Source organism: Pezoporus occidentalis, unplaced genomic scaffold (assembly GCF_034315485.1).
Source record: "Pezoporus occidentalis ecotype Australia unplaced genomic scaffold, CSIRO_AGI_Poc_V1 ctg72, whole genome shotgun sequence".
Lineage (NCBI taxonomy): Eukaryota > Metazoa > Chordata > Aves > Psittaciformes > Psittacidae > Pezoporus > Pezoporus occidentalis.
In genome coordinates, this window is record NW_026916072.1 from 1,102,315 (window position 1) to 1,129,857 (window position 27,543).

Below are 27,543 nucleotides of genomic sequence, written 5' to 3' on the forward strand. Positions count from 1 at the left end.
GATATCTGTCTCAATGAGACAAGGCGCTCCACACTCCCACAGCACAAAATAACCACACCACTACTTCCCTCTTCCAAAGGCATGATCCTGCCTACCTGGAGCAAGGCAGAAGCAGAGAGCACTCACAAGCCATCAAGCATGACATGAAATTATCCTGGGCCAAATTCAGTTTATACCCCAGCAGAGATGTGCCTCTCTGCAGAGCAGGTAGCTCTTGCCTGCCTGCAGCACCATCCAACCTCAACAGCAGGCAAAATCCCTGCTCTTCACTTACAGCACCAGAAAGATTTCAGCAGCTCTTGACACTCACAAAGTGTTTAATTGCAGAAGTTATTTAAGTGCCACAACTAATGATTGTACTGTCATTCCTATGTTAAAAACCATCAAATTAGAATGGGACATTCTGATGCTGGCTTTGAACGAGCACAGACGACTGCAGCAGAGCAGGTCTGAATTCTCCTCTGGACAAGGCAGAGACTGAAGCTTTCCTGCTCCACATCAGCTCTGCAGCAGAGCTCTGGACTGTCTCAGCATCATCCTACCCCTCCAGTTCCTTCATGTCCCCTATGAACAATGACATTGACAGCGTTCACCTGCTTCACTGGCCCTGCAAAAATTCCTTTGCTAATCTTGGCATCATCCTTTGTCCACAGAGAGCTGTTCTCCACTGGAGCTGTGCTGATGCAGGCCAGCTGGAGGTCTGTCCCATTAAGGAGTAGGTGTTGCTTGGGTCTACGCTCAATACCCAGGAAACAGGCTTGAGAGATGAGGTTATGCACACAGCACGGTGCTGCAAACGAACTAGCAAAGAGCTTTACTTCTGCCTGGTTGATGCAGCCCTGAGTGACTGCCTGATTACTCCATCTACACACAGTAAGGCTACACTGTAAATATGTCAGCATCACGTCAAACAAACCTCAGAAGTGGTAAGTACAAGGTGAGAGTCTGGAATGTAAAAACAGTCCCCTTTTTTTGCTGGTATCTGCTAAGTCTGTTGGCGAAATGTCTAAACTGTTACAGGAAAGAGCTTCAAAGTGACCATCCCTTTGCACAGCACCCATCTCGGAGATGTATGTGCGCAGCACAGCCCCTTGCACCACACCAGCCAGGGAAAAGTTGGCTGCAAAATCCACTAGGTCAATCCACAAATCATTCACCAACTCACAGCAACATACCAAAAAACCTGATTTCTTCCAAAACCTCCCTCCCTAGAAACGAGTTCAGAGGAATCAGCATTAAATCCCACACCACATAAGCTAAAAAGCCCTGTGGACCTAAAATATAGATGTCTCCCAAATGAACACAAGGTATGGTGCAACACCCTCGCTACACAACACTCCATTAAACTCCTGACCCTCCTCATTAAGATAAATGAGGTCTGACTGTCACTTTACCTTGCCACCCTTTCACTTAAAGCTGAGAAGGAAGCAGATGCTTAATTAGCATCCATCAAGGGTGTTCACAGGTCTCAGTGTAAGGAGTAAGCAATCTGCTATATGTTCTTAGAAATCCTGGGTGACATCTTCCATGCTCCTGCAGCGATGCACGCTGCTGAAGGCCCTGAAGGGATGGAGGGACAAAACTCCAGGTGTGAAACCAGGGCTTTGCTAGGAGCCCATCTCCCACCTCCACATTTCAAGGCAGCCAGATGCCCAGGTGGAAACACCTACAAGGTCTGTGTGATCTCTGTGGTTAAACTCAGTAATTTTCTAGCTCTTAGCCAAGACAACTCATCCACTTTTAGACCAAGGACTGGAGTACTGTACAGTCAGCAACCCCATACACTACCAGACATGCAGACATTCCCATTAGCTGGGGAGAGGCAGGGTGGTGAATGAGCTAAACTGGCTGCATTACAGAGCACTTTCTTTGTATTGCTTGAGACTTTCCTGCCATGGGCTGTAAAACTTCTGAACTGAGGAGCACTGAAAGGTTTCAGAAGGAAAAAAAGAAGAAGAAAACAAACAGCAGAGCAAAACACCACATCTGCTTTCAAAGTGTTGTAAATACCCTCATTTGAGGACCAGCAGCTTCAAAGTGACTTCGACACAACCTGTAGGATGCAAACAATAAATGATGTGTAAAGCAGTGGAAAGCTCCAGGCTCTTTTCAACCCCACCAGTTGGATTTAACACAGCCATGAGCTCCTTCTCCACATCCAAGGCGAATCCCCATGCCATCGTGCAGGGAACCCTCTACTGAGGCACAGCTGTATTGCTCCTATGATGGGAACGCGAGCCAGAGCTCGCATCTTCCAGCCCGACTGACCCACATCTCGGGGAGGAATTACTGCAAGGAGCACTAAGGAGGAGTAAGAACTCCTCAAGGTGCCGGGATTGCCTAAATAAACCACGCTTCAAAGCAGGGTTCAGCCCTTCCTGTTCCCACCTGACAAGACACTCGTCAACTTTTCCCTAGTGAAAATACAGCGGGTTTCCAAGTGAGACAGAGCAACAGATTAGACCCCTTAGGAAAAAGATAAAAGGGACTATTGGCTGTTTAAGAGTCCTTGATTTGAGGAGGATGGGATTGCGGCTCAATATTATCAGCTGCTCAATAGGTACATTTAATGAACGACATTGCTGGCGGTCTCTCAACTCAGATAGGGATTAGCATTAAACTGGGAGAAAACAAAGCAATTTGATGGCGAAACACCTGACTGGAGCTAAGTGGGACAGAGACCACTTTGACCTCCGCAATCCCATGGAAACTCACAGCTGAACCCCTGAAAAAACACACAAATATCCCAGATTAAAAAATGCAATTCCCAAAAGTCACCTTGAAGCAACCCTCCATTTCCCATTAAAAGCCCCTGGTTGCGTAAATTGGATTCAAATGAACGTATTTACATTTGCAGGAGGAACCTGAAGTCAAGCTGTCAAAACGTCACTCTGTCACTCATGTTTTCATTGCACCCCATCACAACAGTGCGATGTTTCCTCCGCCGCCTCAACAGCCTCCTTGGACACAGGGGAATGAGTGGCAGGAAGGAAGGACGGCTGCGGGGAGGGTGTCTTGGAAGGATGCTGCGGTGGAGAAGTGTTAGTTGCCTGTGAATTCTGGCACGCTGGGGCCTTATTGTCATTGGCTTTCAGCCAAGCACTGCCAGGACACAAAAAAGTCCATTTATGTCAGGATTCTCATTGACTCCCTACCCCTCATTCCTCTCGGCTTTTGGGGCAACTTATTATGAACGCTGGCACTGGCCATATGTGGCGTTGTCACGTAAGCGTTCATCCTCATTAGCAGCGTGCCAGGATGGAAAGGAAATTACAGCGGGCCAGGATTGGGTTCAGTGTGAAAAATAGTGTGTTATTAAGCTGGGACAAGCTATTGTGTGTCAAGGATGACACGACGCCTCTCATCTTCCTTCAAAAAAAAGCCCACGGGATAAAAAAAAAACCCAAACAACCCAGCCTTTAAAACCAACCAGTTTAGAGCCATAAAATCCTGTTCTTCTAAGTGAAGTTTGTGAAGGCAGTAAAAACCTCCAGGATGAAAATAAATTCCAAGTAAAACCAAGATTTACCACTTGAGGCTAAACATTCAAGGGAAAGCATCAGTGAGTTATTACTTTTCATATTGTAATAGGATGTAGCAGAGATGAGGACTGCGTTTGCATCAGTCCCTGTACAAGGACAGGGCAGTGATAAAGGATCTAATCCCATCTCTTCTGTCCCCAGTACAGCTCTAGCAGCCTGCTGGCCTTCCTGGGCAATATGCCTTGAAGAAAAGCTGGAAGATGGGATGATTACAGCCACCAAAACCAGGAGACAACCCAAGATCTCTCCCAGGAATGATCTCTAAGCCCAGATACTGCTTTTTAAGCATAGCTGCTCCCAGTCCAGAGATGGAAGCACATCCCACGTACCAGAATATCCCATGTTTCACCAAACAGTATTAATAAGAAAATACTTATTCTCAATACCCAAGTGTTGCCCTATTCTCTGAACCAGCTGGTTTGGACCCCGTCAGAGTCAGGAGACTGCATTAACCAGAGCTGATGTACTAACCCATCAATTCCGCACTCCTCTGAGATGCTGCCTTCAAACTCATTATCCAAAGTCTAAATTGCAAAGAATTAGATCCCTTCCCTTGGAATACCAGCAGGAAAAGGGGGAAAAAAGAACTAAAACCCACTAAAACTCACAAGACCACCATCTAATTAGGAAAAAACCTTCCAGTTTGAAGCATTTGTCAGTTTTCCACCCTGCAAAATGCATACTAATACCCTCTCCCCTGCACGCTGCGTGGGACTGCCATGCCTCCGCTTCCATAACATGCCAGAAGTGATCAGCATTAGGCCTTCCTAATGTGTCTCCAAAACAATAGCAATTACAGAGTCGTCCATTCATATCTAAAGGCTTAGCAGACTACAGCTTCCCTCAGGAGGCTGAAGGCATTTCATTGAAGCAATTATATTTATGTAGCATTAAAGTACTTTCTCTAAAGCCACAGCAGTTACCTTCTTGCATTAGAAGCAGAGCAGTAACAAGGAGCCCTCTCACCCGACCCGAAGTCCTCCGAGTGTATTTCCTGCCTGTTTAAAGATTGCAAACACACACACACACATACACACACCTTGGGGTTTCTGCTGCCTTGTTTTGAACGTTATTACACTGCCTTACCCAAGGGATCACACATGCAGATTGGAGCCTATTTACATGACAAGGAGCCAGAATGGAAGAAGCTCACCAGTTTATTCAGCTTTCCCAGCTCTCATCATGGCATCAAGGACCTTGAGATGTCTGGCAATGCCGTGAAGCCCCAACTTCCAATATGCCACAGTTCTGTCAACCTTAGCTCTCATTATGTTAAAAGCAGCGTGTTTCCAAGCTTCTTCTTTTAACTCCATGAATCACAAATGCTAGAAACAAGACTTACGGGTAACATAACAGCTAAAAGTCAATAGATGACCTAATGGAACTACTAATTTGTTATCTTTTAATACCAAGAATTCAGAACAAGTGATTTTGGGGAGGGGAAAGGCAGCTGAAACCAGGTTTTTAATGCTGGAAGCTGTCAAAACAGCACATCATCTATTTTCCACTTCCCCGCCTCCCTCCCCCCTTTTCCTATAGGAAGCAAAGCAGCTCCCTAGAAATATGAATTTCACAGCATGCATCACAAAATCCAAACGTAAAGCCTTGGAGTGATGCCTCAAATCTCTGCCATTCAACAGCTCATGGCGCTTCCCCTTTGAGCTGCACCAGATGCCCTTCACTGGCACACTGGGCTCGTGTGGTGCAATGGCAAGATCAGCATCTGGGATCCCGGCTTGAAGAGACATTTCCTGCCCAGCAGAGGCTGCACCTTGCCCTGCTACACAAGGGGGACGTTTTTAGTGCTTGAAGCACGCGTTCCTTGTGTTTGACCAACATTTCCTTGGATGTGGGCTCTATCGTCCTTCCCACGAGCTATCACAACTCTGCACACCAGTGCTCATGACTGCAGAAGGATCACCAGCAGCTCCTGTCATCCCAGACTGGTTCGTGTTGGAAGGGACCTTAAAGCTCATCCAGCTCCAACCCCTGCCATGGGCAGGGACACCTTCCACTGGAGCAGCTTGCTCCAAGCCCCTGTGTCCAACCTGGCCTTGAACACTGCAGGGATGGGGCAGCCACAGCTTCTCTGGGCACCCTGTGCCAGCGCCTCAGCACCCTCACAGGGAAGAGCTTCTGCCTAAGAGCTCATCTCAGTTCCCCTCTGTCAGCTTGAAGCCAATAAAACATCCCATTTTATTGCCATTAGCCACTGTTCTTTTGGGGTAGGAATCCAGCAGCCTGAATTTTCCCACTGGCACAGCATCATGCAGCACAAAACCGCATCTCTCCTGCCTCCCTGGGTCTTTCTGGGAATGCCGCAGGCTGGACCGGCTCCTGGCTGCCCTGCCACGTTACAGCCAAGCCTTGTACTGGCCTGAGGATGAACTTGTTGCCATGGCAGGAGTCAAGGCATGCATCGCACTGCCGGCATGGCGGCACGGAGCGCCGGCTGCTCCTCCACAACGGCTTTTTGTTGTTCCCTTCTCCCAATGTGCCCATCCTCTGGCCATGCTGGAGCAGCCTGGCAAAACCCAGCTGACCATAGCACGGCAGCCCCGTGGCTGAGGGCCCAGCATCGCATTTCTCTGCTGCAAACTCTGCCTCTTCCCTGCCTGCCGCAGGGCACCGCATGGGGAAGCGGAGCCCATGGCACGAGGAGAGCCTCCCGCTGCGAAGACAGGACATCAGGGAGGGCAAAGGTTGGAGGCAGAAGCTCTGTCAAATAGAGAGGGGATTTTAAGGGAGGGGAAATAGCATCACTCGGAAAGGAGGCTGCCTCCAGCTAATGCATTTCCCCACTGCTGCTGGGATGTTTATCACAGGACAGGCTTCACTTGCCTGCTGGGTAGTGCCTTTTTAAACTCCCTTCCAGCTTTGATTACCCTTGCTAAAACTAAGGGCACCTCCCATTCATCCACTAATTAATAGCAGGTTCAGAAGAGGTTGGTATATCCCTCATCGCTGCACATTTTAACTGGGAGAAATACAAAGGTAGACTTAAAACTAACAGCACTGCTCCTTCCTGAGCAGTGGTTTCAGTGCCTTGGAGATTACAAACCAGCCCTGCTCTGCGTGTCAGCAAGCCTGTCCAAAATAATGAGCCTGCTTCCGTCCCAAGCAGCTCCCGTTGCACTGGAGAAATGAGCAGAAAGGTATTATGGGCTCACACTCACCAGATGGATGTCCTGCTTTGTTCTCCGCTTACAGAAACCCCTACACATACAGTTTGGATTATCTTCATTGTAATTCTAATCACCACCTCTCTGGAAGGGAGGGAGGGAGGGAGGGAGGGAGGGAGGAGGGATCCTTGCCTCGGTCAGGAGAGCTAATTAAAAGTTGTGAGTCATCCAGACTTCTCTGCACATTGGAAATGCTTTTGGAAGAGCAGGTAATCTCTCATTCTTGGGGGGAACCTAGTTAGCAAAAGGCAAATTAAGCAGGCTCCCCTTGGGCACAGAGCTGTACAAGAACAAATCCTGCTTCCCCCATGGGATACAGCAGTGTGAATCACAGAGGTGCTTCAAACGTACGCAAACTACGCTTTAAACCAGAAAGGCTTCCACGTGTTCCCCAGCCCAGAACCACAAACACCTCCTGTGCACCTAGACCCACACTGCCCTTTAAAACTCATTGTCCAGGAGGCTTTAGCATCTGAATATATGATGCAGGAAGCTCTGCCTTCCCCTAAAACTTCTGAACCCTCTGGCTGGTTCCCAGATGGTTGGGTACAAGCTCAAAGGTCTCAGAAAAGCCAGACCCACAAGACTTATGAAAATCAATGGCCCACAGCAATGCAAGGTCCAGGCAGCTCCCCAGCCCCTCAACCCTGGTCAGCCACAGAGCAATGAGTGCTGAGCAGTGTGCCTGGAGGGAATGGGCCTCCCCATACCCACTGCGATGGCAAGGAGCTGCTGGTGGTGCTGGTAGCAGCTCTCACAGCTTCAAGCAAGGTCAGGGCCCCCTGCACCGCCTCAGTGCACACAGTCTGTGGGTGACAGGACCCCCAAACCCAAGGGGCTGGGCAGCACCAATGCCTCTGTCCCCAACTCCTGGAGGTACAAGGGCATCAGGAGAGTTACCCATGCCACAGGGAACAGCAGTGACTGAGCCAGCCTTCCTAAGACATCAACCACCACGCTGCTCCAGCCAAAACAGTCAAGTTTGGATCCTTATAGTAGAGCCCAGTCTCTTATTTAGGATGTTGAGCAGTCCCTGTCATTTAGAGGTGCCAAGTGCCTGCAGAGCCTGAGCCCTCACAAAGGTCTAGAGCACCCATGGGTGCCCCAAGGGACAAGGAAGCTGTTTTCTCTTTGGCCACCATAAAACAAACGGATACATTTACATTGCCATTTTTCAAATGGCCAGTCCAGCATGCAGAGACTTTCCTTCTCTCTCCCCTCCCTTCTTTTTGAGAGAGAGCTCAAGCTGACCCCTTTGGGGCCCTGCCTCTCCTCTCCTCCCAAGCATTAGGATCATAATGAAAGCCCCAGTCGGGACTTTCCCTCCCACCCCTTTACACAGTGCCGTGGGAAACCGTGGTGAGCTGGACACGGATGCTGCTCCCAGCAAACAAAGTGCCTCAGCAAGCACCTTCGCCTCGGATGGAGCTGCCAGGCTGGGGACCAAGGCGATGTGGCTGCACTGCTCGGCCATTCAGGGCAACGTCACCACAGAGAGCTCAGCATGAGAGCAAACACCCAGACCAAGGCTGAATGTCTTTGTTCTGGAGGTTTTCTCAGCACCATAAACGTGTTCGGATTCAAATCCATTTAGTCTTTGCTTTATGGGAAGCCAAAAGACCCCAGAGAACCCTACTGATAAAAGGATGCTCCAACTGATGCTCCTACAGTTCTGCCCGAGGCAAATCCAACCAAAACCAGACATGATTTTACCAAAATGATCTGCAAGCTGATTTTAACTGGCACGGCCTGGACATTTGCAACCAGCTCATCTACACATTAGCTCTGGCTCTTTGTTGTATGTGATGGCTTGGGCAAATCTGAATCACGCTTCTTCAGTGCTCAGTGAAGCCATGAACCCAGCCTGCACACCCTTGGCTTTTCTTGTCCTTCCTACCATATCCATGACATCCTCTGAGGAAAGTTCAATATCGCCCTTCCTCTTTGACACCACCTTCCTCTGCAGTGTCAGCAATGCAGTGTAACCCCTGGAGGGGTGAGCTCTGGCCCACAGTGAGGACGGGCATCACCCTGCCCGCAGGGATGGGCAGGAAACTCAAAAGCCACCAGCCAGTTTGCAGTGCCATGCTCTGAGATGAGCAACACGACCGAAGAAACACAAGCTCCTGCTCCTGGCCAGAAACACCTTCCCAGGGCTCAAACACGACTTGATGTGGCAGGTTTGCTGTCCTGCCCTTCCCAGGCACAGCAGGCAGAAAACACTTGGTTTTCCCTCGGTGAATAAGCACACAGAGGGATCGATCAAATGCAGTGGAGTACAATGCTGCAGCTGAAGTATGCACACACTGAGCCTTTTCTGCTACTGCAACACCGCCACTCATTTACACACCAGCAGCCTAAAACTATCTCTTTTGTACACCCAAATTGATCCTCACTCTTAATTAGTGCTCTCAGTTGCAGCAAAATTTCATTTGTTTCTTCCAAATGTGGCCTGATCCATTGTCCCTCTCCCATGACCTGTGAAAATCAGTCATTGAGCTCAGTGACAGTGGTAAGTGCAAAACACAGCATCAAAAGGACATAATGGGGGCCTCTTAGGGCTGACAAAACCCCACTATTAATCAAGGCATGCTCAAGAGGTGCCAACTTACTGAGGCATGTGAGTGGCCAGGGAGCGGGCCCTGCTGTGGGAGGGATGCAGAGGGGTGTGGGGGAACAGGAGAAGCCCCCACCACCGCCAGGACTGCAGCCTGCCCCAGACAAGCAGGGGTACATGGGGGGGAACAGCCACGCAGGCACTGCTGTGCCCTGGGCAGATGGTCTCTGCTCTATGAGACCCAAGGATTTGCCCACCTGCTTTCCCAAAGAGCTTATGGAGCTGTGCTTTTCCAGGCAGCTCCTTAGTAGTTTAGAGAGTGGGGATGGAGCTCATCTTGTGAAACCCAATGTATTGCTTTAGCTGAAGCCTACTAGTGTCAGGAGTGATATATGGGACACCACACCAGAGCACCAGCATCTCCTGCATCTCCAGAGCCTGTGGGTTCTCAGAGCTGTACACACAATATTGTCCATCCAGCAGCACCGTGCACTGACCCCCTTGTGCAATCCCCAGGATGAAGCTATGGGGAAATACACAGACAGACCAGAGTGGTGCAGAAGCTGCAGCAAAATCACCTGGGGAATATCCCAGGGTTCAAGGCCTGAGATGGACAAACCTGCACAGGTACAAAGCCAGAGCAGTCCCGCAGCCTGTCAGACAGCAGCAGGGCAGCTGGAAGGGTAAGGGATCAATTTTAGGTGGTCAGGAGCGAGAGAGGTCAGGGCTGGTCAGAGCAGGGAGAGTTTTAACGTCAGAAAACCAAAGCAAAGAGGTAAATCTCTGCACAATTCACACTCCCATAGCAAAGCAGTGCGTTCAGACCCTCTCCTGCAAATCCATGTCATTAAACAGAATAACTCGGACTCGGTGAATCCAAATGACTCTCACTTTCAAGGTCCTGCATTCAGGAGCCCACAATGGAGAACAATGAGGTAGAGAAAAAGGCGAGGATCTTGACGCGGCATTCAGAGGCCATCTGGCCCGGTCAGCACCGCCAGCGCTGGGAACGGGCAGCGGCCTGGGTTGAGATTTAATCTGAGCCACTTATGGAGTGACCTCAGGCGAATCGTTTGACCTCTTTTTGCCTCAGTCAACCCAACTGTAAAATTGGGTTTAAAGCAAGAACCTCGCTGAAAACCATATGCTGTGCCTAGGAGAAGTGGGAGCAGACTCCCTTCCCAGCAACAGGGCTGTGGTGGTGGACAGAGCCGAAACCGGAGCGGAAGAGGTGGTCCATGATGCTGGGATCCAGCATCCCTCAGTGTCATGGAGCTCCGGCCAATGGCTTTCCCAGGTCTCCTCCTGCCAGCATCGGGAAAGCAGCTTTGGGGACTCACCCAAGAGAGGGGATTTGTGAGGTCTGCCCTTGCTCATACTGCACCCAAAGGGTCCCTAAATCTAGTCTCATAGTGGGCAGGTTGCTGTGGGCAGGGATCAGCACAAGACACAGCCCTGATGAAATCAGGTGTGTTTCTCTACAGCTCCTGTAGAATACCCTTTCATGTATTTACATGTTTTGCTGTGTTCAGTAACTGTGGGTTACAGCTATGACCAGCTTCAAGGCAAACGCAGCGATGCTTTCCTTTAACTCACTGGTTACTCACTAGATCAAAAGCATTGATTGCTCTGGTCAAACGCCCTCGAAAACCAATTCCTACTCACAGCCTTGCCTATGAATGGCAGCAGAAAACAGCCCCTCTCTCACCTGGGCACCAGCCTTTCCCAGCACTACACACCTTTACCTCTTGGCAAGCTTGCAGGGAAGCAGTGGTGCAGATGAAACACCACACAGAGCTAATGTGGGTCCCCAGTAAACACGAAATAGCAATTTCTCCCCCCCTCAGGGTGCTCAGAGGGGTGCACGAATGCCAGCACTGACAGTGAACCCACCCAAGGCTCACAGGGGGGAAACGGAGGCACAAGTGGTGCGTGGATGTTACTGGCCATACCATGTGGGACCTTTGTAGGGCACAATGAGAGTGAAAGTCATATATAACCATGCCACCATCATCAGCCAGCTGGAAAAACAACTGTATAATTACAAATCCTTAAGCTGAGACAAGCCTAAGTAGATAAAGAGCTGCTCTAGGCGGCAGCACCAAAGAGGTCCAGGGGTGAAGACACCAAGATTAGGTAGCAAAGACCTGTCCTCCTGAATAAAATAACAGAGGAGGGCAGTCCCATGCTTCAAGAGGCTAGAGCAAAGCAGCAGGCAGAGGGACAGCAGCGTAAAGGACTGTGATGCTGGGCACCATGTTGTGTCCCTAGAGCTGCTGGTGTGGGTACCAGCAGAGCATCACCCTGTGTTACAGGAGCAAGCAGCGAACTTGGGAGCAGCCTCATGCCGCAGGTGTGGGCTGCGGAGATGTCAGAACTTCCTCAGCTGTGCTCCAAGAGTTAATTGAGACAAATAACTCAACAGTGCTCCCATTAATGAAATTCTTCTGATATATTTCCCCTGAGCTTTTCTATAAATGACTAAGTGACATTACTGCCCGGAGTGCAAACCCCCTATATGAGAGAGAACACTGCCGGCGCTCAGCAGTTGGCGCATCCACGTTAGGAGCCTCGCTAAGAACTGCAAGATGATATTTAAATAACTATTACACTGCTATGAAATGAGCAGCCGAAAGAAATATGGTCTTGAAACGTGCTCAAGTCTCAGGATGAATCCTGGCTGTTACATGCAGACACTGAATGCAGTGGGTGGTAAGTGACAAACTCTCTCAATCCCGCAAATCTACTGAAATTCCCAGTGAAAGCTCTCCCATCTCCCTCAGCGACTCCTGTTGTTGTACATTTGTTTTGCAGCACACACAGAGCCAAACACTGTAACAGGACAGATGTGAGAGGCAGCACCACGTGAGCCAGCATGTCCTAGAGGTGTCAAAAGAGCTGACGGAGGGAAATAACCCACTCACCCACCTTATCCATCCCCTGGGAACCTCTCACAGTCTTTTTGCTTGGCTTCATTCCTTTTTCTTTCCTTCACAGGTATTTTTCCCCTCTGAAACCTGCTGCTCTGGGCTTACCGAGAACCATAAGCATTCAAAGCACACACAGTAACCATCACTGGCATCGGGGCTGAGCCCTTCTACTCAGCATTTGAGAAGAAAGGGCATTAAATGCAAGCTGAGCCACAAGTGATAAAAAAGAACACACATTCGTGGATGGAGGAAAGCTGACATGCAACACCAGGGGTTAAACTGCAATAAAATGCATGCGACAGCCAAAAGCTGCTGGGAGTAACAGGACCAGGTCTCCCGAGCTGCAAAGCAACACCGGTGCACTTGCTTTAAAAGCATACCTTTACCTCAGCACGTGTTTCACACAGCTAAAACATGTCATCACCAAAAGAGCCCCCTTCCAGCAGCAGATACTGTACATTGCACGAGAAAACCCATCGGCAAAAGCCACGTGTTTAAGGTCTGCCTTGATGTTTTGAGCCGAGACTCTCAATCTGCATCCAAACAGTGGCACTGCCCAGGAAATACCTTGGTGACAACTTTGGTGCCACCTTATTTAAACCTTAATTTAAAATGCTAACTTCATAATGAGTGGAACAAAACTGTGTAAAAACATTTCCCACTCTAATCCTGGTTTGATCCCCCCAGTATGGCCTTCTTTTGTAATTACATCCCTTTGTGATCTCACTCAAATGCCTTGTATTGTGACCCATAAAATAATCAGCCCCCTTTGTCTCTCCCTAATCCTTTTAGACTTCCTTCTTGTCTCTACACTCTTATAAATGCTGCCATTATTTGGGCTCAGCAGCTCTTCCCACCACCCCAGAGCCTGGAAAGGGGGCTGCAGGTTAAACCCTGAATATATTCTGTGCAGAGGAGCTGAAACGATGGGAAGATCTTTGCTGCGTTAAAAGCCCCGCAATTCCCAACCTCCTCCCCTAGAACACAGCTTGGCAGGAAAACCAACTTGGGAACATGCAGATGCACCAGGCTTCCCCCTTTTCATGTTCTGCAGATGGCCTTAAGGCCCTTGGCCTGGAGGTCACAGTGGTCAGCGTGTTTGGTCATGCCTAGTTCCAGGCTGGGTGAGAGGAGCTGCTGCTGCTGTCTGCAGGGATCAATGCAGGGAAGAGTCATAACATCTGCCTTGCTCAGGTTATCAATCCTGCCTTCCTGCTGGCAGGGTAAGCGCCATGGACAGCCAGGCACAGTGGGATGGAGGAGCAGGATTTGGGGCAGGATGCAGAAGGGAAGGGGTAAGGGAGCAGAGAAGGGCACAGGGATGTGTGCTGCTACGCTTGGCCACAAAACTGTTCTGCCACAGCAAGACACGATGAGGAAAGAGCCTCAAGATCTCTCCAGAGCTGTTCTCAAGTCCTACAGTACTTCAGACATGGGGCAGGTCCGTCTCACCCAACTTCAAGAAACCTCTTTGGCTCTAAATTGCACAATTGACTTATTTTCTCTCTTTCCTACTTTTTCCCCCGCTCACACCACTAGCTCAAACAGGGAAAATTGCTACTCTCAGGCTGGATGCGTGCAGAGCCTGATCCAATACGCAGTTTGATGGTGATTTCCAATTAGTGGTAACTGCTTGTTATTGAGTGATAGAATCAATGGGTCTTACTCCACTGCCTGGGCTGTGATTTATGATGATGTGGAGCCAGCTCCATCAAATTACAGCATCAGCAAAAAAGGGCTGAAAATGCCATGAGGCAACAGAATCAGAGTCAAGGAAGAGGAAGTTTAGCAAAGGGTGGTGATGGGAAGAAAGGTGGCTGTGTTTTGGGGAGCTCAGCTTCCAGAGGAGTGGACTATAGCTGTTACTACTGCTCAGAGAGTATCTTGATCCATCAGCTTCTGTCACGCAAAGGGAAACACAGCTCCTCAAAGAGACCTGTGAAGACACGGCCAAGCAGTGGCTCCAGAGAACACTCTGCTATAAACTGATTTTAATTAAGACAGCTTGGAGTCACGAGAAATTATGAACTGTCATTAGGAGGAAGAAGAGATCTGTATTCAATAACCTGATCGGATTATAACAACACGTTGCATTCCACAGCCTTTTAAACGAACACACCAGGGTTTGACTGGACACAGGAACAGCAACTGAAAAAGTTCCAACCAGAGTCAGGCAGAGGGGGGAAATGCCTCTGCTCAACCCAGTCACGTGTAGGCTTCTTGCACACTCGTACTTGAGCAAAAGAAGGTTTCATGACAAAAGCGTTATCAATATCTTTAGCATCTGAGCTGCCAACCCAGCCAAAAACTCAGCTCCACTTCCCTCCACTGAGCATCTTTGGTTAAAGATGATGCCATACAGAAATCCCCCTGAATTTCAGTTAAATCCATTGACTCAATCAACTTTTAGGAGGCGGGTTTTAAGCAGCGCCTGCTCCGTGGGGAAACTCCCTGCACCTCGAGCCCATGGGGGCCGCAGGCACAGCAGTGGCTGAGAGCAGCATATTCTTCCAGTTCAATTTTCCTCAATGCCAAGCGCTGAAGTAAATCTGAAGCATAAAAATACGCTATCCAGCCCACATTTCCTGAATGCAAATATGTACATTCCTCAGAGCCAAGATTATATTCCAAGCAATAACACAAAGCCGGGGTCTGTAACGGTGATACGAGACTAACAGCCTGCCTTTGAAGACAGCGAAAAGTGCAGCAGAGCTCTCGAGGGGCTCCGCTCTGTCAGATCTCTTTTATTCCTCAGTAGCACGGCCTTGATCAACTTTCAAGATTTTTGTTTGTGAAAGGTTTTTATTCCTCCTCTGCTTTTGTGTTCAGATGTCAGGCTCAGAGGGAAGATCAGCACAGGGATGAGGTTTTACCCACTGGCACTATTTACTCTGCTCCGCAAAGGTCTCCTTGGCACCTGCTTTATTGCTCCTTCCAGGCACTCAGCACCCACTTCTTTCGTGCAGTGGTCCCAGCATCTCTAAAATGGGGATAATTACCCTTCTTTGATTTGTTTACCGGAACTCAGGACAAGGGAAATCACAATTACATTTGCCCACAACAAAGAATAAAAGCATCATAGAATGGTTTGGATTGGAAGGGACCTTAAAGCTCACCCACTTCCAACTCCCCTGCCACAGGCAGGGACACCTTCCACTAGAGCACGTTGCTCCAAGCCCCATACAACCTGGCCTTGAACACTGCCAGGGATGGGGCAGCCCCCCTCATAGTGAAGAATTTTTTCTAACATCTAATCTAAATCTCCCTTCTGTTAGCTTAAAGCCAACAAAACATCCCATTTCATTCCCATTATCCGCAGGCACCTGTGGCATCAGGGCCAGGTGCCTGCTGTTTTGTGCTGGCTTCACCCAGACCTCTTCTCAGGGCTGGCAAGTAACCAAGCCTGCAGCCAGAATAGAGTCCAGAGCATTTTCAACACAATCTTTTTCATTTTGATTCATGCGAACCGATGGCTACAAAAGGAAATGCTATTCAGGGACACACAGCACATCACATACATATTGATGCAGGAGCGAGATAACGGTGTTTATTGACAATCCCCTATCCCAAAGGTAATTCCTCCAGCTCTCATGCCTCCTGTTCACAGGTCTGAGAAGTTTGCCACTGTGCTCGTGCACCAGCCAGCTCCCAGCTCATAAATGCCAGAGGCATTCACCGCAAGTGCTCCAAGGTTCAGCACCACAAGACTGACAAGTTTGAGATCCAGCTGCTAATCTGGCATGGACCCAAAGCCCTTGGCTCCTGGACAATGTCACTTCTTACAGTGCTGAAAAGCTACGTTTGCAGATGGCCACTTCATGCACTCGGGGATTGTTATGCACAAGGGCTGGAGTGTTCCCTTGGTGTGCTGCCAGCCAGCCCCGGCACCGCGGGGAGTGGGCAGCAGCGCTCCCAAAGCCCCCCCCCTCCAGTTTGGGAAGTGCAGCAGCCAGGGGACCTCAACCCCAGACTTTGTCATAGACTTTTCCACAGTGTGATTTGCAAATGCAACAGAAGCTGCAGTAAGTGGCTTGCACAGAAAGAAGAATGGTACCCATCTCGCAGACAAGATGGAGAACCCTTCAGTAGAACTCATTCAACAAACCAGCATTCAGGCAGGTCCTAGGGCTGCATCAGACACCTGTCCTCACACCCTGATGTGAATTACACCCAGCAGAGACTTGACTGAATGCGAAAGGGATTAGTGGCTGCATCCCCAGAGTCCACAGAGAGCCTGTGGGCAAAGCTGGCCACCAACACAACAGGGATAGAAACCACCAACAGATCTCAGCTCTGCCATCAGTCCTGGGACAAATACAAACCAGCAACCAGAGCTGGACAGAGGAATCCTCAGGAGACCAGACAGGACCAACACAGTGATGCAAAGGGCTAGGCTGGGTACCGCACAGGGCTGGAGCCACAGCCTGCCCTGTAATTCTTCCTCCCCCACCTTTAAATCTCATTCCCTTGCTGACATTTTCATCTCTGTCCTCCTGCGGGCTTCCCCACCAGACAATCTGTCTGTGTTGTTAGCCTTGCCCCCAAAGGCACTGCCACACCGGGTAGTAAATAAGACCTTGCTGCCTCTACACCGCCTGCCTTAAATAACAAAGTGAAAGAAACCATGACCTTCAGAAGGTCTTTGCCTATGGTTTCGAAAGCACTGCCTGCCACACAGAGCCCAGCCATGCTGCACAGCAAAGGGGCTTCCAAATCCACTGCAGGAGAGCCACGAACCACAGACCACTTCACCACATCACTCTAATGTCACACACCACCCTCCAAGACAGGGAATTTACTGCTAAAAGGTGGCTGATTAGCTCTGCTTTCACACCTGAACAGCTACACACAGGAGATGCCAGCCAGAGCCCCACACCAGCTCCAGGTTCTTATTTCCCTCTTCTCTCTCTGTAACCCTGCCCCTCGAACACCCAGCATCCACCACACTGCCCTCCTGCTTCCCAACCCCCTTGGAGTAGTGGCCCATGAGGTGTGGGTGGATGATGCCCGTACTTACTTGCTGCCTGAATCTTGGCCTTCCTGCTCACCAGCAGCCCGTAGTGGTTTTGTGCCATGCAGTCGTACTCGCCTTCATCCGAGGACCCATCTCCCCGGAGCCTCTGGAAGCGGGAGACGTAGAGCGACCCGTTGGACAGCATGAAGGCATTCTCACTGTCCACGATCAGCGCGCCGTTCTTCCGCCACGTGATGGTGATGGGCTGGATGCCCTCCACCTGGCAGTAGAGGATCAAGGGTTGCTCCTGCACAGCTATGTCATCGCTTGGCTCCACAACGAATGCCAGCTCGGAGGAATGGCCAAGATCTAAAATGAAAAGAGAAGGACAGAGTCAGCAGCGTGTCCACAAGGAGCAGAAAGAGCCAAGTGCTACCGCAGCAAACAGGAGATGATGAGAACATGTCACCATAAGGTGCAAGTGTTTCAGAGGAGCACAAAGCCCTGGAGCAAGCTTTGCCTCCTAAGGCTCTGCTCTCAAAATCTCAGGGTGCAATTTCCAAAGGCACAACCATAGGCACAGACTGCCTTTGAGGAAGGGGATGGGCACACAGACCCCTCTGGTAGCTTGTCAAAGCCCAGATCCACTTCCCCAGCATACCCCCCTGCACACTGCCTCTTCACCTCCCTTTGCAGGGGTGCAGCAACAGGCAATCCAAACTTGCGCAAGCACGGGGCATCAGTCATTGCCACCCCAGGAGCAGAAGATGACACCAGCTCAAGAAATCCACCCCTCTCCCCACGTAACCAGGCAGAAAAGGGGCCGTGCCATGCCCCAGACCTGTTCACAGCACAGCCGGTGAGGGGAAGAGGAGGAGCAGCAGCTCCTGATTCAGACCATATTGCCACCGGCATCTCTGCGAGGCTTCTCCCACTTGGCAGAGCAGAAAGCTGCTGCCTCTCTCACATAACAATGTGCCCTTCTGTCACTTTGGTCTCTCTCAGGCTGTAACAGGCAAAGGATGGTGCTATTCAGGCCTTAATGAAGAGCAAGTTAAGCACCGAAATACAAATGCACAATGTTCTGGCTCAGCAACACAAAAGGTTTCTTGCAAAGCAATTACACTAAATGATGTCCATGAGAGAGAAGTTATTGCAGAATTTGAACCAACAATAGGCAAACAGTTTCTTCCCATTATACAGATACATCCTAATTTACTCCTTTTGCCAACAGAATGTTTAAGCACTGTGTCTTTGGCAGGTTATGCCTCACTTGGTCCAGCATATCTTTTTAGGGTATAATGTGGCATACAGTCATGACTAGATGCTACGGATGATGACAAAAATAGAGCTATTGTGTAAAGATTAGCCCAAAATACACATTGACATGAAAGACAAAGAGCTACCAGGAAACAGGAGTCATATAAACAGCTGCAGGGTGGAAATGCACGGATGGAAGAGTATATCTATTTTTTGTAGGAGCAGCAATGGAGACAGAATTCCAGCAGAGTTAGAAAACCACAATGTCATCCAAATACACGGAGAACCTTTCTAACAGTTCTCTCATGCAACAGCCCCTCAATGGGTGGAGGTTTCCAGCTGCTCGAACTTGTGATACAGCTTCTCCCCTCGTTCATGGGCTCAGGGGGACCGACTCCACAGCTGCTCCCAGAACTGGGATGCATATGGGTGACTTCCCTTGGCCAACACCAGCCCCAGCACAGCCTTTGTCATGCCTGTCCCAGACACAGACCCCACCAAGGACGGGATCGCACCTCCAGCGTGGAGGGCAGATCAGCGACACATGGTAAAAACGAAAGGGATGAGAAGAGGCAGTTACCCTAAAGAAAAAGCAGAGAAAGAAAAGTCTGTCTTTTCTGCTCTGCAAACCCAGGGAGATTTTCTTTCTTCCTGTAAATCCCCATTGCTTTCTACGGCAACTTAAATTGGATTACGGGGGATAAACATTGAGTGCAACCTGAGCCGAGGCAGATGGACGGAGCAGACAAAGGAGGCAGTGGTAGTGCATGGCAGGTCAAAGGTACTGCGTCAAGGTATGAGTGTGTGCAGGGAATGACAAACTCTACTTAGTGACAGACACCTAAAACACACACTTTATTAACCCATTACGTCTTAAAATGTCAGGCTAGCTCCAGCCATCTCAGTGATCTATGGCTCACTGTGACTTCTTTTTTATGAGATAGCCCTGGGGTCCTCTCAGCAAGTCAGACTGCAGCCAGCACCAACCCATCAATTACCTTTTTCGGGTGAAAATTAAGGAATTAGATGAATGCTCTGCATTTTTCTGCAAAGTGGCCAGAGTCTCAACAGCATCTACCACGCTGGGGCCCTGCATGGGCACTCCTGGGAGTTAGGATCAGGACACTCCTGTCCTGACACTGAACCAAAGGGGGACTTCTGACTCCAGAAAGACTGAACAAGATTTCAGGATTAAGCCTAACAGGCAATCAGAAAAAAATCCCTAATGAAATAAATGCCCCATCATCCCACAGCTCCCCTGTCCTCTTAGATAAAACAGCTTATTATTATATGTATAATAAAAGGAAGAATCAACATAATTACATGCCCTTCCCACAATAGCTGTCATCATAATAACCATCATTAAGGCCTGTGATTGGAGATAATCATGTTTACCTCCATAAACATTCAGTCTGCATCCTCACTCCAGGCTGCTCGAGCAGCACAAGGGAAGACTCTCATCATGAAGGATGGTGGCCTCAGACACACACCAGGGTGAGGACGGACACTGCCTGGTCCTGGGGTCTCCTTGAGGTGTGACACTATGCAATGGACACTGTGCAGGTCTGTAACCTGCAGACACCTTGCAGTGTACAGAAGCACCCAAATTCCTGCTCGGCGGATGCTTTTCTCATCTTCGGACCTTGAAGACATGCAGTCGCCTTTAGGGCTTCAGGGCCAGGTGACCAACTAACCGGATGCATAGGGAGAAGCAAGCCCACCCCCTCTGGGGATCTGGGAGAAGCCAAGCTCTATCGTTCACCCAGACACAGGTTTTCCATGCAGACTCAGGGATGCTGGGATTTGGCTTTCCAAGACTGGCAGAGCTCTACCTCCCCAGGATGCTCAGGATGAGACAAAGGGACACTCCCTGAGAAACTTCCATGGTGGGACGAGAAGCTGGTGTTTGCTGCAGAGGTCAGCTCAGACGGGCCAGAGGGAGAGCACATAGAGCAAGGAGGTAAGAGCAGAAGAGCAGGACCCAACTCCATTAGCATCAGTAACTGATGGTGGTTACCAACAAGGCACAGAAACGATGCTGCGAAGTTGGAAGTAAACGACACTGAAGGCCCATGGAAACAGTAAAAGGTCAATTCACTGAGACAGACAGCGAGGAAACTGCTGAGGCTGTGCACATTGACTTGCAGAGTCTGCAAGCCCCATCCCTCTCCAACTGCTGGCTGTGTATCCAAACCCAGCTCATCCCACACAACATCCCAGGTACCTCCTGATGTGGAGGTCATTCCCCGCCACTCTCTGCTCAAGGCAGGGACTGTAAAACTCTGCTCAGGGCAGCCTGAGTTTGCGCTTAGACGAAGGGGTGTTATGAGGCAGCTCAACCGGTTGCTGGGCTCAGGCTGTGCTGGGAACATGTGAGGGGAAAATTGCTTTGCTGTCTGCAGAAGGATGGAGGGAGGAAGCGTTATTAGCTCTGACATAAAGGCCATAAGGAAAATTATTGGAACCCTCATTCTACAAGTCTCCTTTCGCGAAACATTTACCACGTCCCTGAGCAGTACAATATGTGACGATATGTGCAAATATTTAACAAAAACTACTTCCCCTATTGATCAAGCAGCCAGCCCTACTCACAGAAACCAATTAGCACTTGTGCTTTTGAACCAGGAGATTTATTTAGTGCTGAGAGAAAGAACTTCGAATTAATGGGAAGCTTAAAAGACACTTTGAAGTACATTTAAAGGAAAATAAGTTTAATTATTTTTTACTTGACACTGTGATTCATGTTCAAAGCTTCAAAAGGACTTGCTCGTACCCTGGCATTGTCCTTTCTCCATTTGGGAAACGCGATTTTGGCTTTCCCTCCTGTGCTTCTCAATAAGACAGCAGCTAATCTCCCCGCTCTAATTAGCGGTGACATCCATTGCAAAGGACCTCAATCACACCGTGGCTCATCCTCCTGGACCCTGTCCAGACCCACAGCCAGCAGGGCCATCCCTGCCCCGGGAGCACACAGTCCCGACAGAGGAAGCCCGTGTTATTACTCCTGTTGTAGACAGGGAACATTAATCACAGAGCCATGAAATGACCTGCCAAGGACCTGGTCTCAGCTCTCGGCAAGGCAAGCTATTGAACAGTTAGGTGCACCCTGCTCTTCCTGGTGCCCCATCTTTGGGAGCACTAACAGAGACCGAGGCATCTCCAGCTCTTCTCTCATCTGACCAACAGCACGACATCCACCTGCAAACTGCCTCTTGTGAGCCCAAATCCACCCTCTCCTGATCTACTGTGTTTCGTCCCAGCACAACAGAGCATAAATCAGCACTGATCCACCACCGAGCCTCACCACCACCAAGCACAGCCTGCTTCAAGAAAGGCAAAAGAAGATGCCCCTGGAGTCCCATGAGCCAGGACCAGAAGTTTTTATAGCGGGGTGCATGTGAATATTGGGACCAAATACCTGGGTGAGTTTGGGACAGCCCTACAAAACATGGCTTTAATCGTTCTGCAAATGGAAGGATATAGAAGGAAGAGGTATCTGGACCCAAAAGATGTTCACCAGCAGATTATAACAGGGTTCGTGCCAATGAAATTGGCAGCCTGAAAACCCAGCTGATGCCCCCTTAAAGCTCCTTGAGGCTGACCCAGAGCCTAAGGAGAAAAGCACTGCACTGCAGTAAAGCCCAAATTGGCTATTCAGGGCATCCAGAAAAATTTACATTTAAAGAAGAGAATAGACTGTAACAGGCCCCACATCTTGCTGGCAGTAAAGTTTACTGGCTCAGAATGTTTTATTCCCTTCCCTTTTGCACGGGAGGTTATATAAAGTGATTTTCCCATCAGGGCACATAAACCACATCCACTCGTTAAGCGATTCCAGGAGGTCTCTCTCCAGGATAACGTGACCTCTCAGTCACCTGATGCAGAGCTCAGTCATACCCAGCCTGGCTGCCCTCAGTGGGGACGCGGATTTTGGCAGAGGAAGGCAAACACAGCCCAAAGAGCCAGAGAAGTTGCCCCAGATAGTTCTCAGCTGTTCATGACCAGACTGGGCAAATCCCAGGAGGTCGCTTGTTGAACACCACATGGAAGCTGGAAGCGTTCACAACACAAAAGACCCCTTCCAGAACAAGCTCTGGGCCCTCACGTGCTCCCCCATCTCTAAAGAAGGCAGGGTAAAACCTGTTGGTATAGCTGGGCAGGGCAAAGACCTTTCCGGAGTTAAGTGCCCGGAGCAGCTCCATCCACACAAGGCATGCAGAGAGCACGGCAGCCAGCTGAGCGCAGGATGCGCTGTTGTTTGCATTCCCCACGTGTTTCGCAGCCCTGACCAGATCACAGGCTCACCACAGAGGGCATCAGCGATACAACACCGAGCAGGAAACAACCGCGCTTGAGAGGACAGCAAAGGCAGTGGCCAAGATAAGAAACGCTGTGCTCAGAGCCACGGTCCCTGCAGGCTTCATCCCCCAAGGCTGCTCTAATGCAGCACAGGGAACAGCCCGGTTCAGCCCCCAACCCTGCAAGGAAGCATCAAGGAGGTGGCTGTCCCCATGGCTGGTCACTTGCACAGACTCAGCATGGGACAGACCGGCCACGTGGTGGGTGCCAGTGCCTGTGGAGGTGCTGAGAGGGAGCTGCAGCACCCTAGCATCACGGTGCCAAAAGCCACCAGCCAGCAAAGCCGTCACCCATCCCTTGCATTCAGCTTGAGTACTGGCAGGCAGGACGGGGTGGTGTGCAAGGAAAGGAAAGGCAAAGTCCTCCTGGAAGATGAGAAGTTTCTGCGTATGTTAAAACCTCTGAAACTCTTTATCCAGGGAGTTCAAAGGAAACACAGCGCTCTCTCCTCCCTGCCATCCCCTCTGCCTTATCACATCCCACCCTGAAATTCAGGCAGGAGGAAAGCATCACCTCGCTCCTCTCAAGGAGCTGAGCACCGCACTGATCCCTGCGCATTCCAGATCCAGAGCTGTCCTAATGAAACACAAGCTCTTCTCTCCCTTTTCCCGTACTCTCAGGTTTCAGCAGCAAAGATCCTTTTGCAACAGCATCTTCACAACTCAGCAGAACCACCCTTCCCAACCCGCATCCTCCTCACTTCCCATCAGCTTCATCAACACAATCACAGGCACAAGAACAAAAAAAGCCAGGCAGCAAATCCTTGACTCTGCTCTGAAACTCGGGTTTTAAGTTACCAGCACGGGAGCGGGTCTGGGTTGTTAAGTGACTGGGCTCCTCTTGAGTGGAGGGTGCGATACAACACTGACATCTGATATAATAGCAAGGCCAGATCTGTGCGCTGTGTGCTTTTCCCAGCGCGCTCGCCTATTTGCCTTTCTCTTCTCTTAAAGTGCAGTTATTGACATGCTCGCCTCCTTAACCATCACTTTTATACGCTCGCCAATGGCTCCTGAACATGTGTAAACAATTATTTTTATTCTCTTGCAAAACCAAAATGTTGCCTATTCATTTGGATGCAGGGACCCGGCGAGGTTTTCATGAGCCCTGCTACATAATTTATTAGTTTCTAAACTCTGTAAAACTAAAAAGCTCCAGTAAAGTTCAAATAAGTTTGTGATTTCAAAGTAATTTTGAACAGGCTATTGCTGGTCCTGCTCAATGTGCGCTGATTTAAATGGGGTTTCTTACTCTACAGAGAAGCAGATTGTTTCGTTAGATCAAATAAAGGACAATACCCAGGGTTGGAAGTACAGGAGTGCAAAGTATGAAATATAGGGGAGAGAGGGGATGTGGAAAAAAGCTTCTTCAGTCATAGATCTATTGGAGGCTGCAAATGAAGCAAATAGCCAGCTTGAACTCAGTGCCTTTGAACCAGCTCCACTGCAACCCCACATCAGGATCCCATCCTGCTCCAGACAGAGCTGGCACTGGATCCTAATGCTGCAGGGCAAGGTGAGCAAACCAGGTCTGACCACCCCAGTGTGGCAGAGAAGGATGTTTCAAGGCTGTGGGATGGGGAGGTGAGGAGGGAGCAGCGTCCAAAGGGTTTGTAAAGCAAAGGGTTGGCACTGCACAGGGTCACTGCTTGGCACTTCATGTGCTATGACATGGGACTCTCCAGAAACAAGGAAGTCAGAGAGAGAAAAGCTCAGGCAGACAGAAAAGAGGGAGCGAGGCTTTCCCACCTGCACATGTAAAATGAGAGCAGTTTTGCAGCTCTCCACAGGGCAGCACCGCTCCTGAGCTACTCCACACTGCCCTATTCCAACCTGATAGCATCAAGGTACACAAGACAAAACTGGGACTGAGCAGGAAGGAGAGGAGGGGGAAACCAGGCTGCAATCTCGGATCTGAGACCCTCTGCAAGCTCCTAAGTGAGCATGGGAGCCCATGCTGTGCAAGGCCCAGCACCCGAGCAGTAATAAGAAGAGGTCACTGGTGTGGGTGGCTGCACACTCACACCCCTGCATGAGCTTCGCACCCAGCCCAGGTCCCAAACAGAGCGCACACGTGTTATGGTTGTGAAATTACACCACCCCGTTCCACAGGCCGTCTGCTGCATCCACCACATGGGAAAACCACGTCCTGAGATTCCCCTGCTGAACCCCCCTGAGACAGACGAAGCCCAAACGTGAGCTTGAATTTCATACAGTGACTCTGAGAGTTACTGGGGAAATGATACCTGATACTCTCTATGGATATGAAGAAAAAAGACAGGGAATTACACCAATTTAGGAGAAAGCAATCCTTTCGGGTTTTTTTTTGCTCCTAAAAAAACAACAAAGCCGCACAGAGTAGGAATTAGTGAAAGCTTATAGCTTCAATAATTTACAAGTTAAGCCTACTTAAATATAAATGACGATGTTTAATTCCAAGGCTGTTACTGAGCAGAGCCGCGGAGCCTCTGGTATCCTATGCCTGCCTTTGAATGCCGGGCTCAGCAATAACAGACAAAAGCTGTCCACCACCCAGAACAAAGAGCTCCAGGAAATTAAAAGGCAAAAAAAGGAAAGAAAACACTGTCTCGCTGCTGAGCGCACTGCCCCGCAGCTCCCAGCACCCGCAGCACTGCCGCCAGGCCAGCGTTTTGGGGAGCTTGGAAAGCGCAGGGGGGGAGCGGAGCATCCTGTCCCGACACAGCACCCGTCCCCGCGGCGCGGCTTTCTGCCCCGCGCCGATTGACACCGACGCGGGAGGGTTTATGAGGGGCAGCGGAGCGCAGAAACACGTTACCTCGCTGTTAAGCGCATCTAGAGCACACAAACCCACCGAAGGGGAGGGGGAACACTTTGGAACAGAGAGACTTCCAAAGTGCAGCCAAGAACTCTTTAGCGGAGCCGGCAAAACACACCCCGAAGTCAGCAGGCGCTGAGCTACTAAGTCGCGGCATAAACAAGCACACAGGGCACTTTGGACAGCAGCAGGCGATAGGCTGCACACAGATTCAATGTACTGAAGCTTTGCTTTCAAAAATGCACTTTTTGTCTTTCCTTCCCCCCCCCAATGAAGTACTTTTTCAACCATCCTCATTGCGCTGCTGCGTACCCAGGAAGCCCAACAGAGTAACCAGGAATCCAACAGAGCAGTGAGACCTGTTTCATTACATCCACTTCACAAGATAACTTCTTTTTTCCCTGTGTTACACCGCCTTCTCCTCGCCGTGGCTGTTACGAACCACGTGGCGAGATTTATGACGGGGATAGCCCACAGCCTGGTTTCCTAAACACCACGGCAGCTAATCTCTGGTTAATCAAACACACGCTTTTCTCCCTCTGCCCATGCTGAGCTGCTTGCATGGTTTTTAAACAGTTCCCGCTTTTCCTTATCTTTCCGGCTGCTAAGTGAGGCGAGGGCAGGATGCACACGGCTATTATGCTGCAGAATAGCCTCTTAGATTCGACTCATGCTAAAGCAGCATCGCCAGTAGAAGGAAAACACTGCAATTCAGCAGCAGGGCATGTGCAGTAAGTCCAGGGAAAAACCTCTTTGATGTTTTTGTAGTTCGGCCCCGGTCCGGTGGGTGGTGTTACCCGTTCCCGCGGTGTGAACCGAGCCAAGCATTACAGGAGAGCACAATACGTGTAGGGTTAAAGTAGCTCTCCATCATCCCTGCAACTTGCAGCCCAGTATCTCTTCTCTGCAAGCTACCGCCTTCAGCGATGAACACAACGCGTCCGCCCGGGCGCTGTCGCCCGCTCACATCCCCGATGATGACTTCGGGTCTGCGCTCCAGGCACGGGTACCCAACCATCCACTGCCCCAGCAGCCACCCCAGCCCTCCCCAGTGCCAGTTGTGGGAGCCAGGGCCCCACGAACACCTCGGTCCCTTCCATAAAGCCACACACGTGGGGTTTCCAACTGAAAACAGCTCTGGGGGAAACGCTTCGGGCTCTCTGAAGGTGTTAAAGGCGCTGATGGAGGAGCCCGCAGCCCAACGCCGTGACCCCGGAGCGCCTTCCCGGGGGGACGAGTCCCCAGCACAGGAATGCTCGCTCACACAGCGAGCGCCACGGACACCATCTCCGGAGCTGTTCGGTCCCGTTCAGCTCCGCGACGCCACGGGGACGGGCAGCGACCGGGAGGATAAACAGGGTTGGGACCGGCTGCGGAGGAGCAGCGGGGAGCGGGCCGGGAGGGGACGCGAGGGACCGGTGGCCCCGGCCACCACAGGGGTGATGAGGGGACGCGAAGTGCGGGAGGCACCGCGGGACGGGACCGCCCGACCGAGAGGCGAGGGCGGCGGCGGGTCCGTGCCCCCGCCCGCTCCCCGAGCCCATCGCGGCTCTTACCTCCGCAGCAGCCGAGCAGCAGCAGCAGCCCCAGCAGGCAGGCGGGCAGCGCGGAGCCCGGCGGAGCCATGGCATCCCGGGCGGGCGGGCTTGCCTCCCTGCGCCCCACGGGGAGGGAGCAGCCCGCGCAGGAGGGAGGGCGGCGAGGGGAGAACCACCCCCGGCTGCGGGGCGGGGAGAGAAAAACAGGGGAAAAGGGGCGAAAAACGGGCAAAAAGCGGCGCTGAGCGCTGCTCCCCTCCGCGCGAGCACGCCGCCGCGCCGGGCGGGCGGGAGGGGGGGCGGCGCTGAGGGAGCGGGGCCGGCGGGCGGGGGCGGGCGGGCAGCGCCTTGCGCCATCTTGCGCATCCGCCAGGGCGCCGGCAGCGCCGCGACCGCTCCGGGAGCGCTGAGGGGAGGCAGCGGCC

General features: G+C 50.7%; 1 protein-coding gene across 1 annotated transcript in view; it reads right to left on the reverse strand.

Annotated features, from left to right (window-relative positions):
- Positions 1 to 27,303, reverse strand: part of IGDCC3 (immunoglobulin superfamily DCC subclass member 3) — a 101,526-nt gene extending 74,223 nt beyond the window's left edge. Inside the window, exons 1-2 of the mRNA XM_062642567.1 lie at positions 27,137 to 27,303; positions 17,229 to 17,534 (exon numbers count right to left, since the gene is read on the reverse strand). Of these exons, the coding sequence (XP_062498551.1) occupies positions 17,229 to 17,534; positions 27,137 to 27,206 (376 nt within the window). The 5' untranslated portion in view covers positions 27,207 to 27,303. The remainder of the gene's footprint in view (positions 1 to 17,228; positions 17,535 to 27,136) is intronic.
- Positions 27,304 to 27,543: the final 240 nt, after the last annotated feature.